The sequence below is a fragment of the Anas platyrhynchos genome, chromosome 14, assembly GCF_047663525.1.
Source record: "Anas platyrhynchos isolate ZD024472 breed Pekin duck chromosome 14, IASCAAS_PekinDuck_T2T, whole genome shotgun sequence".
NCBI classification, from domain to species: Eukaryota; Metazoa; Chordata; class Aves; order Anseriformes; family Anatidae; genus Anas; species Anas platyrhynchos.
Window position 1 is genome coordinate 5,479,166 of NC_092600.1, and position 17,125 is coordinate 5,496,290.

Genomic DNA, 17,125 nt, shown 5'->3' on the forward strand with positions numbered 1-17,125 from the left:
CATGTATGTGTTTTTCCAAAGATTTTACAGAGTCAGCGGCAGCTCGGGATCAGCCTCTGCTCAGAAACCAATCTTTTTTTATTATTGATTTGTTTTTCTTAAGTCTAACGTCAATCCATAATGAAAGTGTTTTCTAAAACCCAAACTGTTTGTTGAAATGATGTAAGTGGAAGTGGGCTTCTATTGACTATTGCTATATTTTACGTGTTTTGCCAGAAGAGTACCAACTGTATATTCGAATAAGCTGACTTGGAAGTTTTCAACTTGATAAGCTGTCGCGGTGGGGTTTTGAGATGAAGATTCAAAGCAGAAGCAAGAACTTGCAGCATCCTGCTCGGGGGAGGTGGCAGGTCTGATCATCTCCTGTTGGTGCTGTGCACGAATTCTGTGCTGAGACTGTGTGAGCCTGTGGCTGCAGAGAGAGCAGCTCAGCCCTTTCCTGCAGCCTCTCTCAGTACGAAGTTAAAATTAAGGGAAAACCTTAGCTGATAATGAATTAAACGTTTTTTTTTTTTTTTTTCCTTTTTGATATTTGAAGCGGTATTTAAAATTTAAAGCTGGTATTTAAAATCAGAGTAGCCTTTTATCTATATTCTGAGTTTTAGAGCACATTTATAACTTTTTGAGCCAATGTGTATTTTGCCATTGTCACCCGGGAAGAGATTATTTAGGGCTATAAAATACTGCTGTTCTTTGAACTTCACATTTCACATTTATAATTCATTGTAATATTTTTGAGTAATTATTTTTATATCCTATTTGGCCACCCTTTCTGAACTGAGAACTTCTATCTTGTATTTTAGCCAGAAAAATATCAGTACTGCAGAATTTTAAAAACACCTGAAAACTACAAAAAAAAAGTCAGAAAAGGACTGTACTGTGTAAACTTACATTAATATTTAATAAGCTACACATCTGAATGCTCATCTGCATGTAGAATCCAGTAGTAATTAAGTTATTCCAGGTAAAGTCTAGAAAATCTTTCATGTGGTCAACTCTAGTACTTGGAATAGGAGCAGCAGACCAAGTCATGAATCTTTAAACCCTTGCTAATATTTTTGTACCCTTGCACGTAATTTAGCTGCTTTAGAACTGATTAAAACTAGCAATAAAAGGCCTGGCATTTTTCCCATAATCTTTCAATCGCTGGTAATAGATAAAGCAACCCGGGTACGAAATCGGTAGTTGCAAGAATTTCAGTTTGAGTGCAACAAAACTTGTGCTGCTCCATGGCTCAGTGCAGGGCACTCGGCTCTGACAGAGGTTGTCGGGTGGGTGCTTTGGGAAAGTTTGTGGCCAGGGGAGAGTTAACGGGCTGTGGAGGAAACGTGTCACTGCAGGGCAAGAAGCTGGCTCCGCTGTAGAGCGTGCACTAGTGGGAGGGTGGGAGAGGGAAGCAGCGAGCAGCCCTGCTCCTGGTGCTCCATCCCTGCTCTGCTCCAGAGAGCACCATGAGAAATGAGATAGACCTGCTGGCCGCTGTCACGGTGCTGGGAGTCCTGGAGCAAGGTAAATGCCCTCAGGATCAGTAAGGTATCAGTTAATTGTGCTTACCCATGTGGAACTTGGTTGTGTTTCGCTCGCAGGCTGTGTGGGATGGAAGGTGCTGATGTCCAGCAGGGGAAAATGATGCAAATTGCTCGGCTGTTCAAGGTGGAAGTGTTAAGTGTGAGCAAGTTTATTTATTAGGGACCAAAATGATGTGCAAACCTCACAGCCGGCATTCTAGAAGGAGACAAAACTTAAGTTTTACTTTTAAATGTAGAACAATTGGAGCAACTGAATGTTTGAATTATTCTGTGATGGAATTTTAGCAGGTAACTTGTAGTTTGGATGGGTTGGAGGTAGGAGCCCAAACTAAAGGTGGGCTGGCTCACTGTTGAAGAGGTCAACGTGTGAGCCCGTATCAGAGATGTGTGGAAAGAGCATCCTGTGCACATGGGCTGCTTCTCTGTGAGCAATACTGTTAGGTGTCCAGCTCATACCCTGAGCAGATCACAAGACGAGCTGATGCCACACAGTAATTCGGAAACTAACGCGAGCCCTTTTGGTTAGAAATAGATGCGAACATCCTCAAAGAAACTCTGAGTGAATCTTCTTAGTTGAAGTGGACGTGTCCATTTCAGCCTGCTCAGAAAGTAACAGCCCGGGCTGCTCCTATCTCAGCGGTGCTGCTGGGCTCTGTCCCTGTCGTGGCTTTAGCTGGGGGCAAAAGCAGCCCTGGGGCTGCAGGAGGGGGGTGCCCACCCTGCCCTGGGGACAGTGCCCCCCTTTTGTTCCTTTCTGTGTGGAAAGGTGGTTGTTTTTCTGCTGTTGTTTTTTGCTACTGAATGCATTCACCTTAGAGCTGTTGCACCTCTTTGCTCACAGAGGGTTGGATGTGGTTCTCCGAGCAGCCTGATTTAGCTGTCAGGTGCTACATCTCTTAGGACAAGCACTATCTAAAACATGAACATGCTGCTTGAAGAAAGGAGTTCACAATTTCTGAACTATCAGTAATTTTCCTCAAACAATTTACTCGGTAGCTGACCCCTAAATAGCAGCTTCCTCTCAAATACATTTGTTTTATGAGAACTTTAAGAAAGGTTGCAGCCCTTGGCACTTCACACTTCCACACCATGCAAACCACGGATCGGTGTGAAGTCAGCAGACAAATAACAAGCAGGGCACCATCCACCTGTATTAGGTTGGACAAAGTAGCATGGTCTCTGCTTCGGAAGCCAGGGAGCAATTACAAATTAAGAGGGTTCCTTTCCTTCCTCTCTGCAGTAAGAAATGTGTGTGCTAACATCACCTCGATGCAGAGCTGTGCAGTAGCTTCCCCTGCTTCTTCTGCAAGGCTATTCTGTATGTGGATTACAGATCTGAGATCGATTTTGAGAAGGCAGAGAAGTGGAACAGTGACACGCATGATACATACAAATGCTCTTCTGTCACAGGTTACGTAGGAGACTTAATTTAATAGCTGGGCTTAGTAAAGGACTGGTCGATTTGTTGTTTTTCCTCCCTCATTTTTTTTTTCTGAGAGCGAACTGTTTCCACATTCTTCTAATTAATTTTCCCCTTTTTAATTTAGTTAGGATCAATTTAGCAAAGCTCTGAGCGCAGCGCTCCATCAGCGTGTGCTCTGGCCCTGGGCTGAGCGCTGTGCCTGGGATCAGAACGCTGCTGCCAGGCTTAGTTCTTTTTTTCCCTTTTTAGTATGGCTTCAAAGGAAATAAAGCTTATGCAATGTCACCGTCTGTCAGTCCCCGTAGAGCTTGTTTGCCAGGATCATTCAAATGTGATAGAGATATCAGCCATAATAAGGTTAGACAAGTTTGTGGACATAATCAAATAGAGAACGGAGCTCCTGCTGATGTTCCTCACTGGGAATAATGTGAAGGGAGAGCTCAGCCCCTAGGAGCCACTTGGGAATCCACACAGGGGTTTAATTTGAAGACACGAGCCATGGAAAGCCTGTCTGAAGGCTTCTGCAGAGCAGATTGATCGCTCTTCCCTATTAGTCCTTTCTGAAAGGTTTTGTGTGATGTGGTTTTTCAGCACCTCATTCTGAGGATTGCTGCTTTTGGAGGGTGAATCTTCATCCTGGCACTCCGCCATACACCAGGTTTGGAAGACAGCCAGCCATGCTCCAAAATGCTCTCACTCCTCTTGGGTATTCCATGTGTTATCCATCTCCAAGCATAAGGGATCTTGCAGGAATTGCTTGTCTACAGGGGCAAATACTCAAACAAGACGTTAAGCATAGAATTGATGGAGAGTTTGGGCTTAAAGCATAGAACTGATGGAGAGTTTGGGCTTAAAATAATTCCTAAAGTGCTCGTGGGTCTGAAGAATGCTCCGTTAAGCCTTGGCAGAGCTGCATGGGGTGCAGTACCTTTACCTTGCTGCATTTCCTGGGAGGAGTCTGGGATAAGACCCGAAAGCATAAAATATCTGTGTAGGAGAGGTGTGCTTGTCTGATGGGAAGAGGTAACGAGATGGATCACACTTCCATAATCGTTTATCAGCACTCTGCCAGCCACCGCTGCCTAGCAGGCTGTGCACTACTGCAGCCCTCTCTGGTCTGCAGAGCGGATATGGTGTTGAGCAGAGGGAGAGCGATATCCTCACCCACAGCCTTTATCAAGATGCTGCAAACAAATCGGGGGGTGGGGAAGTGTCTTTGTTTCTCCTGCCTTCCTCTCCAGCACCAGCTGTGCCATCGCATGCTGTGTGGAAGACACTGGAACGTGCATATCCTGAAATGGATAATAGGGTGTTTAATACTCAGGTCTCATAGCATCAGGTTATTTACATTTCTCATTCCCTTTTCCTCTACATATGTTCCAGTGCTTTTCTGCAGGCGTGCATGGATCTCTCATCCTTAATCTTGCAACATCTGTCTCTACTTTCCTCTCTCTGTCCTGCTGCTCTGCTTTTATCCTCTTTCTTAGAATAAGACAGTCCACAGCACAGTCCTTGCAGACTCCTTGTCTGCCTTTGCAGTGCCCTGTTAGTGTATGCTACATCAGGACCTTGCTAATCCAAGTGACTTGCTTAGCAGCATGCTGCCTCAGCCACCAAAGTAATTGTTTTTATAATTTAATTTTCTCCTATATGAAAATCCTCAATTTCCATGAAAGCAAAATGTAGTAGTTCACCTAAAAAAAAAAAAAAATAATATATGAAACATAATAAGCCCCTGTGAGAATAACATCCATCAAATAGTGAAATGGTCCAAATCTTCATGTTAACAACTTTTCATCATTGTGAAGTGACTTTTGACGTCCCCAACAAATGCACAAAGGAGCGTTGTAGCAGACACCACGATGATGCCTTGGCCTGTGTTTGGTGCAGGCTCACAGTGGTAGTTGGCAGTGCTTAAACTCCTCAAACTGCCTCCTGCCTTGGGGCTACCCTGCAGGAATGAAGAGGAAGAAATAATTGCCTTATAATGCCATAATTATGAGCATCTCTAGTTGACTAATGATAGCCCAGTGCTTCCTGGCTTGGGTGCTGCTCTGTGCTGGGGTGCCATCCTTGTACAAAAGCCTTGTGCCTCTCAGGAAGTGTTGTATGTTCCTGTGAGACTGGCTGAGGGTGTACTAATGTCCTAAATCCAGAGTGCATGATAAAACATAAGAAGAATAGCTCTGTGATGGGCTGGAGGGGGGGAGTCCATGAGCTTTTGATGTGCCGGCCTTCCTGCAGGGCCAGGCTGGGTGTGATGCTATGCAAAGTGCCCTCCAGCACATCAGCTCTGTGCCACACGTGCTCTGTGTGGCTAACCAAATCTGGATTTACATCCAGTTCGAGCAGGAGGTAATGGCACTCTTATTTCCAGTCAGGTGTGACAGCCCCGGACTGTGAACCCAGTGGTACTGGCCATTTTCCTCTAACCGCTTGCTTGATTCCAAACCAGATAAAGCTTGGCTAAACAAAACACTGCCAGACTGTTACCTTTTGTGTGTTATTCTTTTTTTTTTTTTTTTAGCCTATTTTACGCTGCAAGTGATCTATGCTCGGCGGAAGTTCAAGATCTCTCCTCCAGAGACAGCAGGTCACCCTGAATTCGAGCGGATCTTCAGGGCTCAGTAAGATTTTGACCTGTTCATGGTGACTGCATCTAGATATGACCTGAGTCAAATGTGACTACCAGGAAAGACCAAAGTCACTTTTTCACTTATTTCTGCTGATACTAGACTTTCTTTCATGCTTTGCATGCAGATGTAGAATTATGACAGCCAAAGCAGCGAGCAAGTGCCTTGCTTGGGCTGGTTTTTGTTTTCAGCACTTCGGCTGGAGTGTTTCTGTCCATGACAATCCTCATTCTGCTCTCATGAGAGGCAGCCAAATTAAAAATTAATGGCTGTATGGAAGAGGTGTTGAGCATCAATGCATTACAATCATTAAGTTTAATATTAATGTTGGCTCCAAAATGAGAATAGCTGAAGCTGTATTAATAACCTGATGTTTACTTGCATGTTTTTGCTGTTGAATTGAAGCAAAGGATCCTGCTGGCAGAACCAGCTATGAGGACTTTTTTTTTTATTTTCTTACTATTTTTTTTTTAAGTCCTTGTACTGTGAAAGTCAGCACTTGTGGGCCCATGCTGAGGGCTGTTTCTTTTTCCTCTGTTTCTATGGAGTGAGAAATGCTGGGGCTAAACTGGAAACGTTTACAGATCCCTTCAGCTTCCAGCAAGCACCAGCTCCCATCTTTCATCTCAGTCGTGCTGTTTCGTAAGCAGCTGAAAGGAATTGGCTGGAGTGGCTTTCAACGATAGTTTGAGCACGGCGGTAAATTCTGAACAAAGCTGATGCATTTCCCTGCCAGCAGGCAGGAAACATTTGTGGAGTGGCAAAAACACTCGCTTGGGCCTTTTGTGATGCACTGAAAGGCCAACCTGTGTGGGAGGCATCAGTCTCTTCTAGCTGGGTAGCCGCCGGTGTGGCTTTTAAAGGAATGCTGAGAAGCTCCATTACAGTCTGTGGTGGAGGTGACCTCAGAACTGGGGCTGGAGAAGGTATTTCTTCCTAGTGTATTTCTTCATTTTTTTTTCCTCCATTCTTTTCCCTGTGGAAAAGGATGCAAATGGATAATTTGTTTTTATATCTTCCAAAAAAAAAGTGTGTGTGTGGGAGGTATTGATTTATTACTTATGGAAACCTGGCAGCCTCCTCTTGCTCAGGCTCTAACTACATTTGCAGTGTAGGTTTCTTCAGACTTTCCAGCTCCCAGTCTGGCTCCATTCCCTGAGACTCAGTGACTTCTTGGCCAAATTTAAGATTAGATTGCTTAGGGCATTGTAAAAAGTAGAAAAAAAAAATAAGCAGCAGAAAGGCATCGTCTCTCACAGCGGCAGCTCCCAGCACCCGGCAGTCCCTTCTTGCCTGGCTTCTCCTCCAGGAGAGGCAGCGAGTGTCTGCATGGCCCCAGCTGTGCCCTTCTCCTGGAACAGCACCATGGTGCCAGGGGTCTCTCCTTCAGCCTGATCTGGTGTGTATGTGAAGCTCACCTCTGCCTCTGATGTGTGCAGGTGCTGGGTTAACTCCCCTCCACTTCTCACAGGGTGAATTGCTCCGAGTACTTCCCGATCTTCATCTCGCTCCTCTGGGTTGCTGGGATCTTCTTCCATCAAGGTAAGGGGAAATGAAACAACCAACCAAACAAAAAAAGAATGTGCAGATGGACAAATCCCAATATAAATCCCAGTGTGACTCAGAGGTGCCCTCTCTGTACCAAGAGGCAGTTGCTCAGGGAAAGCGAAGCTCCCCCTTGGCCCTGAAGGGATTCAGTGGGATGGACTGCGGAGTGCTCTGCCTCCAGCATGCTATTTGGTGGAGATGTTCCTATGGTGGCAGCAGCAGCCCCTGCTCCTTCGCTAGGGCCCAGCCAAGCCCTGCGGTGTTTTCCTTGGAAAAGTCAGGCCAGGGCCAGGAGTGGTGTGCTGCTCAGTTTCAGCGGCTGCAGCTTCCTAATGAGTTGCCCTGTCAGTAAATAACCAAAACCCAGCCTCTCAGTGACGTGGGGTGGGTGCAGGGGGTTCACCTGCAGCAAAAGCATGAGGAAGGATTGAGGTGAGCACTGGAAACCTGAGTCCAGAGGCAAGGAGAAAGCACTTGGGCTGTGTGTGGATGGGGCAGCGTGTCCCTCACAGAAAGTGAAGGAAGAAACCCTGTTTGAACTCCTGGTGCCCAAGTCCCAGCCTACTGTGTTCCATGAACATTTTGGGGCAGTTCCATCCCTGGTGTCCCTGCAGGGACGGCGGCAGCCTGTGGGGTGCTGTACCTCTACACCCGCTTCCGCTACTTCCATGGCTACGCGCTGGCCGCACAGGGACGGTGAGTACCCAGCTGGGGCTACAAGCACCCAAACCCAACCCCGTGCATTCCCCATACCACCACCACCCCTGTGTGGGCTGCTCATCCCCTCAGGTGCTGCCCCGTGGTGCCCAAACCCATCCTGCTGGGACTAATGGGGACGTTTCTCCACACAGGTTGGGGCCGCTGTACGCCAGTGCCCGGCTGCTGTGGCTCCTGGTGGGCCTGGCGGTGGCCGGGCTCCTGGCACACTTCTTGCTGCTCCCGTCCTCCCCGTGGGCGCTGGCATGGCCGCTCCGACTCCTCAACGCCTGGTGAGCAAGGCCTCAGCTCCCCTGGGCACCCCAACCTGCTCTGTACCTTGAAATGCCTTTAATTAATGAATTGGCCTGCACGCTGTCATTGCTCCTCACCACTGCTGTGGGCATCCCTGTCAGAGCGTGTCGTGCCACGGAGATAGAAAGAATAAATAAATGCCTTTTCTCCACAGAAATCGTTTGTGACTGTCAAACTTGCTTGAGGGGGGGACTGGGTGTGAGAACATCAGAGGTTTATGGGCATGGGGCTGTATGGGAAAAGCTACTGTGAATAAAACTAATTTGAAAGTGTGTGCAAACTTGTCTAAAACCTCACCACAACTGAGGGGAAAAAAGCCTTACTTTAATCTAAAGGGCTTGCCCCTGACTTGAATGATCTTGCCTTGCCAGGCCCTGGTCCTGGACACGGACACGGGCCCAGTGCCTCCCCCTGCAAGTGACTCTCACCACTGCACCAAAGGTTTAAATTTTGCTTTTATTACAGTGCACATTATTTTATATATTTATATAGAGAGATGTACTTGAAAAATCAAATGTATCCAATAATAAAAAATACAGCACATTAAAGTAGTATAATGCATTCCAGTGTATAGCTGAAGAGACATTGGGATTTACACTAATCCCTACTATTTTTGAACTGGGCTACTTCTGTTTTTTTTTTTTTTTTTTCCTCAAAAAATCACACCAATCAATAACTGAAATAGTTATTTAAAAAGCTGTTTTCTGCACTCAATCTCAAGGCATGAAGACACTGGAGACTTCACCATGAGTTAAGGGGCTGTGTTCAATGCTGGCAGGCACAGTGTGGCGTATATATTTTTTTTCCCTGCCATACTCATAGTTCCAACCCCCTTTCAGCTTCGTTCCTCCACCACAGGAGGGTCAGCCCTCACCCTCATGTAATCCTCAGCTGTGGCCAGGACCAGTGCCTGTGCCAAGGCGATGCAGACGTCAGTCCCTGGCTGTTTCCATCCTGGTGATCCTGCACCCTGTGCATCAGCCTGCAAAGCAGGGGCAGGACTAAACTGTTCCAGGCCCCCTTTCTCCCCAGATAGAGCCACCAGCAGCCCCCTTTCCTGGGCTGAAGGTGCGTTTAGTCTCCGTGCCTGCTAAAGCTCATCCTGACACCAAACGGCCCCGCGTGTTGGTGGGACTGCGGCACCACGCACACCGGCGATGCACCCACAGGAGGAGCGGTGAGCACCTGGGGCTTGCCCAGGAGAGCAAAGCCAACCCTTCGCAGCAGAGCTTGGTTTTTGCTTTTGCTCTTCTTCCAGAGGAAGGTCTGTCCTGGCCCTGCAGCACCAGTGCATGGTGCTGGCCTCGAAGCCGGGGTGTCGAGGGCCATCCAGCACCCGCGTGTCAGAGTGCGGCTCCTCCCGGCAGCCAGGCGCGCGTCTCGCTGGCATCGCGGTCCCCACGTCTCGGCAGGAGCAGGCGGCGAGGCGCTGCACACCCACGGCCGACTTGGGGAGGAGGGAGAGGGAAGGGAGGGAGAAGGACCCGGGCTCTACACGTGTCCATCCTTCATCATGCCCACTTCACTCTGCTTTTTTGATAAAAATCTGCAAGGAGAGGGAAGGCAAAAATCACATTTGTGCAACTGAAACATGGTATCCACGTGAGGTAGTGCACAATGGATGCTGGAGAATGTGGGGTTGGGGTGGATGCATTGAGGGCCCCCCAGGCCGAACGCTCAGGCAGGAGCAGCCCCGTACCTCGCTCAAGATGATCCACACCGGGGAGTCAGTCTGGATGGACAGCCGGATCGCCTCCAGCGGCCCGAAGGACGGGTCCACTTCGCCTTCTGCAACACCCTTGGAGAAGGAGCCTGGTGGGAAAGCACAGGGGTGAGGTGGGGCTGGTGGACCTGAATGCCAAGGGGACCACAAACGGACACTACGGCCCCTCTGTGCCCAGCACAGGGCCCAGATGAGAGGGAGAGGCTGAAACCAAATGTGGTTGTCAATAAAGTGCAGTTGAGATAATTTCGCAGACATTATGCTCAATGCTGGTATCGTTTTCTAAACAAATAGTGGCCTTGAATCACTGGAAGATGAGCACAGGGGATGCACGTTCCCCACCCCGCCACCTGCTGTACCTATCTGGATGTAGCCATCCGACGTCCTGCGGTATTTGACGGCTGCACCTCTTCCCTCCTGTAAGGTTTCCTTGTCCGACTGCAGGCTCTGTGGGATGGAGAGGAGTGCTCTGCTCAGGACTGGAGGCAAGAGACACCCCAAAGCCCCAAGCAACAGCAGGAACCCCAGAGCTGTCCTTGCAACACTCTTTTGAGGTCACAGCATCCCATGGCACCTCGGCTCCTCATCTGACACCATGCAACCCACTCCCCAAAGCAAGAGGATGTTTGCTGCTGCTTCAGCTGCACCATCCTGACCTCTGTTCTTTCTTCTGCAGCCATCCCACCCACCTGGGCACCCCTCTGCAGGCAGGGACAGCTCCTCCGGAGGCAACCCCATCCCAGCTCCCAAGGTGGCATCACACCAGGGGTGACCTCCATCAGGACGCCAACACCTCCTGAAGGCACTCTTGGGAAGGTTTTCCTGACAGCGTTCAGCAGTTTCCTTCTCTCAAACCTCTTTTCCTTCCCACTCCACCCCCGCCTCCGTTCTCAATAAAACACTTACGTCAAACGGCAGAACCTCCACAGTCGTATTGAAGAGTTTGTCTTCTGGGTGCTCGATGTTCCCACTGCGGAAGAAGAACCTGTGGCAGAGACAAAAGCCATGGAACACCACACTGAGCACAGGGACATGACATCTTTCACCCTGGGTGAGCCATCAAACATCCGAACCGAACAGGCACCCTCCCAGAAAGCCCACGAGTGCCTGCTTGGGAAGGAGAGCTTCTGTGCCAGATTAGCAAACTGTGGATTGCTTCAAAGTGCAAGAAAGCAAAGAGGTCTGGCAGCTGTGGACCCACCAGGAAGGGTGGAGTTGCCTCCCCTGGCAAAGCACCGTGCCCTCCTCCCAGGGAACCGACCCGTACCAGGGATGGACAAGAAATTTGGAAGAACACACGGGAAGTATCTCCATGCTCCCTGCCCCCCCAGACACTGGCCTTTCGATGCGGAGTGGTTTGAAGAATCTGAATCGGATGAAGTCTCCGGCAGTGGGTGTGAAGGCCCAGAAGAAGTCCTCCTGCAGGTAAGCCTTCTCCAAGGTGAAGTGCTGGTAGGTTTTCAGGCTGGTGCTCACCTCTGCAGGAGGGTTGACGTGCTCTTTCCGCAGGGCTTGCTTGCCAAAGTCTTTGTCCTTGATGGACACAAAGCAAAAGGGCAGAAATGGGTCATATGCTGCTCTCAGCCACGAGGAACTACACACACACGCTCGTGCTCTGCCTGCAGCACGATCCTCTGCCCAACGCTGCCTGTCCCCCAGTGCAGTCCCTGCTTCTTGGCCAGGAGCTCACACACAACTCTAAAATTTCACAGAAGCCTACATCCCAACTGCTCTCTGCCAAGTGAGGGACAGCAAAAGAGAGGGCAGCTTTATTAAGGGCCTTAAAATATTATTAGTTTGCAGCAGCTGAGGTGATGTCTCTATTGATGGTACCAGAGAAGCAGGCGAGGAGCTGGTGCCTCCTCGCCCTGAAGGGCAGGAGCACACCAAGGTTTAAAAGCTCGCTGTGCTTGAGAAGTAGGAGCTAGATGAGCTCCCTGTGATTCAGGATAAAATACAATTACTGCACAGAAAGCCACAAACCACGGTGCTGTCCCTGATGTCCTCAGGCAGCCCCGGTGCCCACAGGCCAGGCCCAGCAGAAAGGCCGCAGGTGGGTTGGAAAGGTGATTTCGCAGCATCTGGTACCCACCTTCAGCTTCTGGATCTTCCCAGCCAGGGAGGAGTGGGTTCCCACATGCTGGAAGAGCGAGGGCTTGAAGCGGATCCTCAGGTTTGCCTTCTGCCTGTCGCAGTGTTTCTGAAACGGGAAAAATCCCCCAGTGCCCCTGTGTCAACCTCCCCATGCTCCAGCCTCCAGCACCGCCAGAGAAAGGGAGGGGAACACGACCAAACCTCAGGGAAAAGAGGTGTGATGATGAACCCCACCCTCCCTCTGCATAGCTCCCTGTGTTATTTTGGCTTTAATTTGGCCCCAGGGCTTTTAATTGCGCTCTGGAGGAGCCTGTCTTTGGCTCTCAGCTGGTCATCGCTGGGGTTCACAGGCCCAAGTGCCAAATATCTCCTCGCCAAGCACATCTTGGCAAGCGACGAGCAAATCTCTGGGCTCTGTGAGGTAGGGACAGCCAGAGAATTTAGTTTCTTTTGTCCTTGGCTTATCTGGAAAGCCTTTCCCTATGACTCAGAGCTCGGGATCTCTGAAGTGACAGTAAGTACCGGGATACTTAGAGCCTAAGCTGGGGTATTTAGAGCCTAACAGGCAGCAGCTGCAGTCCCTCCTCAGCTGGGCAGCTTTTAGTTTGTTGGCAGGTTTTGCTGGGTGCTGAGACCCCTTGGCTGTTTCACACCCATCCCACCAGGCAAATGAACCCGGACAGGCAGCTCTGCTGCGGCCAGCAGTTCTCTGTGGGGCACAGGGAGAGTGGTGATGGAGAGGGAATAAAGGACAAAAGGGAAAAGCCCTGAGAGCGTGGAGCAGAGCCACGGGGAGGGGAATGGCAGCAGGGGGCACAGGGTTTCTATGGAGGTGATTTTTTTCCCCCCTTCCCCATCTCACTTGCCTGGCACTGCTGGGCATGGTGGGGAGGGGGTGACACCAAGCAACACCCCAGAGCCGGGAAAACTCGAGCACACCCCTGCGAGCTGCCAGTGGATAATCCCCTAATCAGCTCACGTTACTTTAGAAAATTAAACCCAGCCCTGCTCACAGGAGAGACCCTGCTCATTGCCAGTGACAACAAACGTCACCCCACAGAGCAGCCGTCAGGTCTCATCCCTGGGTGGGCAGGGAAGGGGGAAAGGGAGAGGAGGGGGCTACGACATCCCCAATCTCTCCTCCTCCCTTTTACTCCTTCTGCTAAAGAAGCATTTGCTGACAGCTACTTTGTCCCCAGTGGAGCTGGGAGGGGGAATGGCCCAGCTGGTGGTAACAAGGTCATCCTTTCACACGGCTCTACCCCAGGTAAATCTAAAATTAGGGAACAAAAGAAAGAGCAGGCTACATCCAGAGCAGACAAAGCACTTAGGGAAAGCTCAGGTCAAACAAACTTTCAATCAAAAAGACAAATCCTCACCGCTACCGACTTGGTTCTGCACAACAGGACTTAGGAGTGAAAGTCGTGTTTGAAAGGGCGCGGTGCAGAGTTAATCATGCAAACAGTGGGGAAAAGGAGCCAGAAATCCACATGGAAAGTAGGTTAATTTTTAAAAAGGCAACACATTTAAGAGGCTTGCAGGTGCCCCTGGGAAAACCTCACAAAGACTTTGCCAGGCTGGAGCTGAACAGACCTGGCCGTGAGGCAGGACCTGCATTTAACCAGTGCTCGGGCTGGGGGCTTTTGGGGGGGGTGCAGAGGGAGCAGCACCGTTCCCAGCTCCATCCTAGCACCCTGCCTGTGGCTCTGGGGACACTGGGCACCATCAGAGATGCCCGGAGACTGCTCTGCCAGACCTGAGCCCTGAGGGTGCCCTGCCACCCTCCTGCACAAATGTGGTATTGTCCCAGGAGCCACCGCTTGCCCTGGCATGTGCCAGCAGCTCCCTGGTGGCCAGCAGGTCCCTCCCACGCTGCTGGCTCCAAGCAGTGAAACTATTCTGGGCCACTGCGACTCAGCTGCTCACTCTCTGTTGGGGAGAACGCAACCAGTGCATGAGTGAACACAGTATGCTCAGGGAGGAGACGGGAGGGAGCTGGCAGTGAGCTCATCTCACTCGTGCTCGCTCTCACTCCTCCTCTGCCCTTCCCACTCAGTTTCATCCCCCGCTGCTGCTGCTCTGGCTTCAAACACCCCCGGGTGCAGGGGTTTCTCCTGCTGCCATCCGCAAGGTGTCACACAGACCCCGCTCCACCAGCAGCAGAGCACGGAGCAGGTCCAGTTTCACCGCTCCACACCCCAGTAGGAGCCCAGGCGAGATGCCTGCGAACACTGTGCCTCCAGGAAGCAGGGTGGGTGGCTGCGGGTCAGCTGAGGGCAGCCCGCGCGTGCTCCTGGCAGGTATGGTATGTGAGCTCCGAGACAAGGGTTATTTTGGGGTACAGCGTGCCGGGACGGCTGCTCTGCTGCAGGACCGCTGGAGCAGCCTGTGGGTGCTCAGCCGGAGAAATAACGCCTTTTCTGACAGCTGCAGACCACACAGGGCTGAATTCCTGGGACCTACACAATCCGGAAGGATGCCCACAGGAGCAGCAAGGCTCGGTGCAAAGCCAGCTAGCTCCAGAGCTCGCAGAAATGACCTCTGGAGGGACAGACCAAGGGTATGCTTGCCCACGCACAAAAGGAGCTTTTTCCTTAATGGAGGCTATTTACGTACTGCGTCCTTCTCGGGGTTGCAGACTTTCACCCAAAGGATGTGATCCAGCAGCCAGTCGATGGGTTTGTCCTTATAGAACATCAGTATGAACTCCACGATCAAGCTCAGGTCCAGAGACTTGAACATTTTTCCTACAGCACAGAAAAGGGAGAAGAGAGAGCAGCTGTTGCAGGAGACAGTCAAGAATGAGAGCTGGGAAGAAAAAACTTGGGAGACTGGGCTGTGGAGGTCAGATGTGTCTGTCTCTCTACGTAAACGAAATAACATGCAGCTCTGTTTTATGTACCAGTACTGCTGGCATTGCTAATACAGCTCTGGATTTAGTATTCATGGCAGAACTAGAAAGCATGAGTGTCTCATAGGTCACAGCAGTACCAGAAGGTCTAAAACTCTTCCATTCAGCAGAGAGAAATAAGGTTGAAAAACATCCAGCCAGCTGTAGGACAGACCATTTCCTGCCCCAAAAACTGGAAGTTTTAAGCCAGTCAAACCAGTATTGAGAATAACAGATCAAGCTGCTACTGCAACCATGTACTGCTGTTCCCAAAATAGTTCAGAGCTGATGTAAACTTCCTTTTGTACACTGTTAGGCAACACTAGATCCCATCCAGCCTAAAAGCTACTGCTCACGTCGAAGCTGTCAGGCTGTCTGGTGGGCCACCGACCAGGTTTATTTTTGTTAAAAGTGAGCATCAGCAGCATCAGCTGTGCAAAAGTAAGTGTTGTTGCAAAAACAAGGGGGAACTGAGTCCAAGTATGTGACCATCTCATGGGGACGACGTGTTGGACCAGGAGCTTAACTGCTTACAGGAGCCAGCAGGAGTTTGTGCCTGCTGGGATGGGGGCGCGGGGGAGACGTTACCGATAAACCCCAGCTGAGAGAACTCCAGGATCATCCACTCCTCGGAGGGTTGCTGCAAGGCAAAGTTCTTCATCGTGCTGAGATAGTTTGGTTTGGCCACGATATCGTCCTCCAGCTGCAAGAGGAAGGGACACTCAGTGCCAATGACACGTCCAGGCTCCAGTAAGAGCCTCTCTGCAGAGCAGTCGTGCTGTAGAGTAGAGGAAAGCCTTGGCAGACCTATTTTGGAGTTTATTTTGGAAGGCTCTCCAAGCAGATCCTCACCCAGTGTAACAGGTAAACAAAAACAAGGACTTCTGCCCTCCCTAGGGGAAAGGTCTCCAAGTGTGAAGCATCTTAGAAAAACATCTGGCCATCACAAAACTCAGCAGCCACGTCTGCCAAACCATGCTTCACACACAGCAGCGTCCGGCAGCACCTATTCCCATCAGCTGGAGGGATGGATGGTAGGAATGAACGCTGGAAGAGGTTCAGGTTAAATGTTCCTCCACAAACCGTGACACCATGCATGTGCAGGCCCCAGGAGGACTCACCCCTCCACAGCCACACACTGGCCAGGGCCTCGCTCCCAAAGGAAAGCGAGCAGCCCTTGGGTTTGGCATGCTCAGCCCAACCATGCACAGGAATGGCTGAATCACCAAGAAGCATGAAAAATATGCAAGATTAACTTTTAAAAATAAAAAAGTGTGTGATTCAATGTAAAATGTGCACAGGGATGTAGGGCCTGACACAAAGGCCAGCTTTTACTGTGAGCTCAGCCCCATCACACACCAGGACACGCACTTCTTCAGCTGGGTGCAAGCTGCAGTACGCACACGTACACCCACCTCCTCTCTGCCCCCAAACCTACCTGCACGTAATATATGCCTTTGGACTGGGCGTACATCATTAAAAAGCAGTAGTCAAGGTTCTGCTTGGTCCTCCACCTGCAACAGACAAAGGCAAAGGGAAGCTGACGGAGGCCTGGTGGCAGCTGGGAGGAGCGGGTGGCACGCAGTCACTCCTTTTGGACTCAAAATGATCCGTTCCGAGCTGCTGCACAGCTCAAGGACTGCCAAAAGGAGCACGCTGTGGGTTAAGGTCACCCCATAGTTTGGTGATGGAAACATTGCAGCTCAAGGTGAGCACTGCAAGGCTGCCACCAGCTCGTATCCCCCCACACCATGTCCTTCCCCCTGGATAAAGCCAGTTTTGGGGCCTCGCCGGGACCTGCAGAAGAGCTTTTCCTGCTGGAGTCTAAAGGGAAGACTTAATTCAGGGTGTGCTTGCTCCTAAGTTCATTGATTCTTACCTGACTCTTTCCTTGGGGTCCCCAAAGGATTCTCGCAGGTGTGAGAAATCAGGGTAGAAATGCGGAGAGGGGGAAATTACCTCCAGGAGACCTGAGTGTATTTCCTTTGGGAATCTGAGGGAGAAAGGCAGCAGAGAATGAACACCTCCACACTTGACATGCCATTTCATTGAGCAATTCGCTGGGTAAACACCGAGCCGCAGAACCAAACACAAAATGCAGCCTCTAAGAACAACCTCCCCAGCAGCCAATGCACCTCCACCCTCACCGAAGGCCAGCAGCGGGGACTGCCACCAAGATTTAAAGCTGCTCGTTCCCTCCCATGGTCTCTGGCAGCCCATGTGCTCCCCTAGCATCCCTGGCACACACGCTGACTGCTGGTGGCACGCCGGGCT

The 17,125-nt window shown here is 50.4% G+C and overlaps 2 protein-coding genes across 2 annotated transcripts in view; one reads left to right on the plus strand and one right to left on the minus strand.

Moving 5' to 3' along the window:
* Positions 1-366: 366 nt before the first annotated feature.
* Positions 367-8,301, plus strand: LTC4S (leukotriene C4 synthase). Its single transcript, XM_013103981.5, has 5 exons — positions 367-1,509; positions 5,480-5,579; positions 7,057-7,127; positions 7,748-7,829; positions 7,985-8,301. The coding sequence occupies exons 1-5, from the start codon at positions 1,452-1,454 to the stop codon at positions 8,124-8,126; spliced, it is 453 nt and encodes a 150-aa protein (XP_012959435.3). The 5' UTR covers positions 367-1,451; the 3' UTR covers positions 8,127-8,301.
* Positions 8,302-8,581: 280 nt separating this feature from the next.
* Positions 8,582-17,125, minus strand: part of MGAT4B (alpha-1,3-mannosyl-glycoprotein 4-beta-N-acetylglucosaminyltransferase B) — a 42,944-nt gene continuing 34,400 nt past the window's right edge. The window contains exons 6-15 of the mRNA XM_038186241.2: positions 16,731-16,844; positions 16,290-16,365; positions 15,440-15,554; positions 14,578-14,708; positions 11,960-12,067; positions 11,207-11,400; positions 10,774-10,852; positions 10,227-10,314; positions 9,844-9,956; positions 8,582-9,690 (exon numbers count right to left, since the gene is read on the minus strand). Coding sequence (XP_038042169.1) covers positions 9,667-9,690; positions 9,844-9,956; positions 10,227-10,314; positions 10,774-10,852; positions 11,207-11,400; positions 11,960-12,067; positions 14,578-14,708; positions 15,440-15,554; positions 16,290-16,365; positions 16,731-16,844 — 1,042 coding nt within the window. The 3' untranslated portion in view covers positions 8,582-9,666. The remainder of the gene's footprint in view (positions 9,691-9,843; positions 9,957-10,226; positions 10,315-10,773; positions 10,853-11,206; positions 11,401-11,959; positions 12,068-14,577; positions 14,709-15,439; positions 15,555-16,289; positions 16,366-16,730; positions 16,845-17,125) is intronic.

Coding starts and splice junctions, on each gene's coding strand:
- LTC4S (XM_013103981.5), top strand. CDS start 1,452: ATGAGAAATGAGATAGACCTGCTGGCCGCTGTCACGGTGCTGGGAGTC. Junction 1,510..5,479: donor GCTGGGAGTCCTGGAGCAAG/GTAAATGCCCTC, acceptor TTTTTTTTTTAG/CCTATTTTACGCTGCAAGTG. Junction 7,830..7,984: donor GCGCTGGCCGCACAGGGACG/GTGAGTACCCAG, acceptor TTCTCCACACAG/GTTGGGGCCGCTGTACGCCA.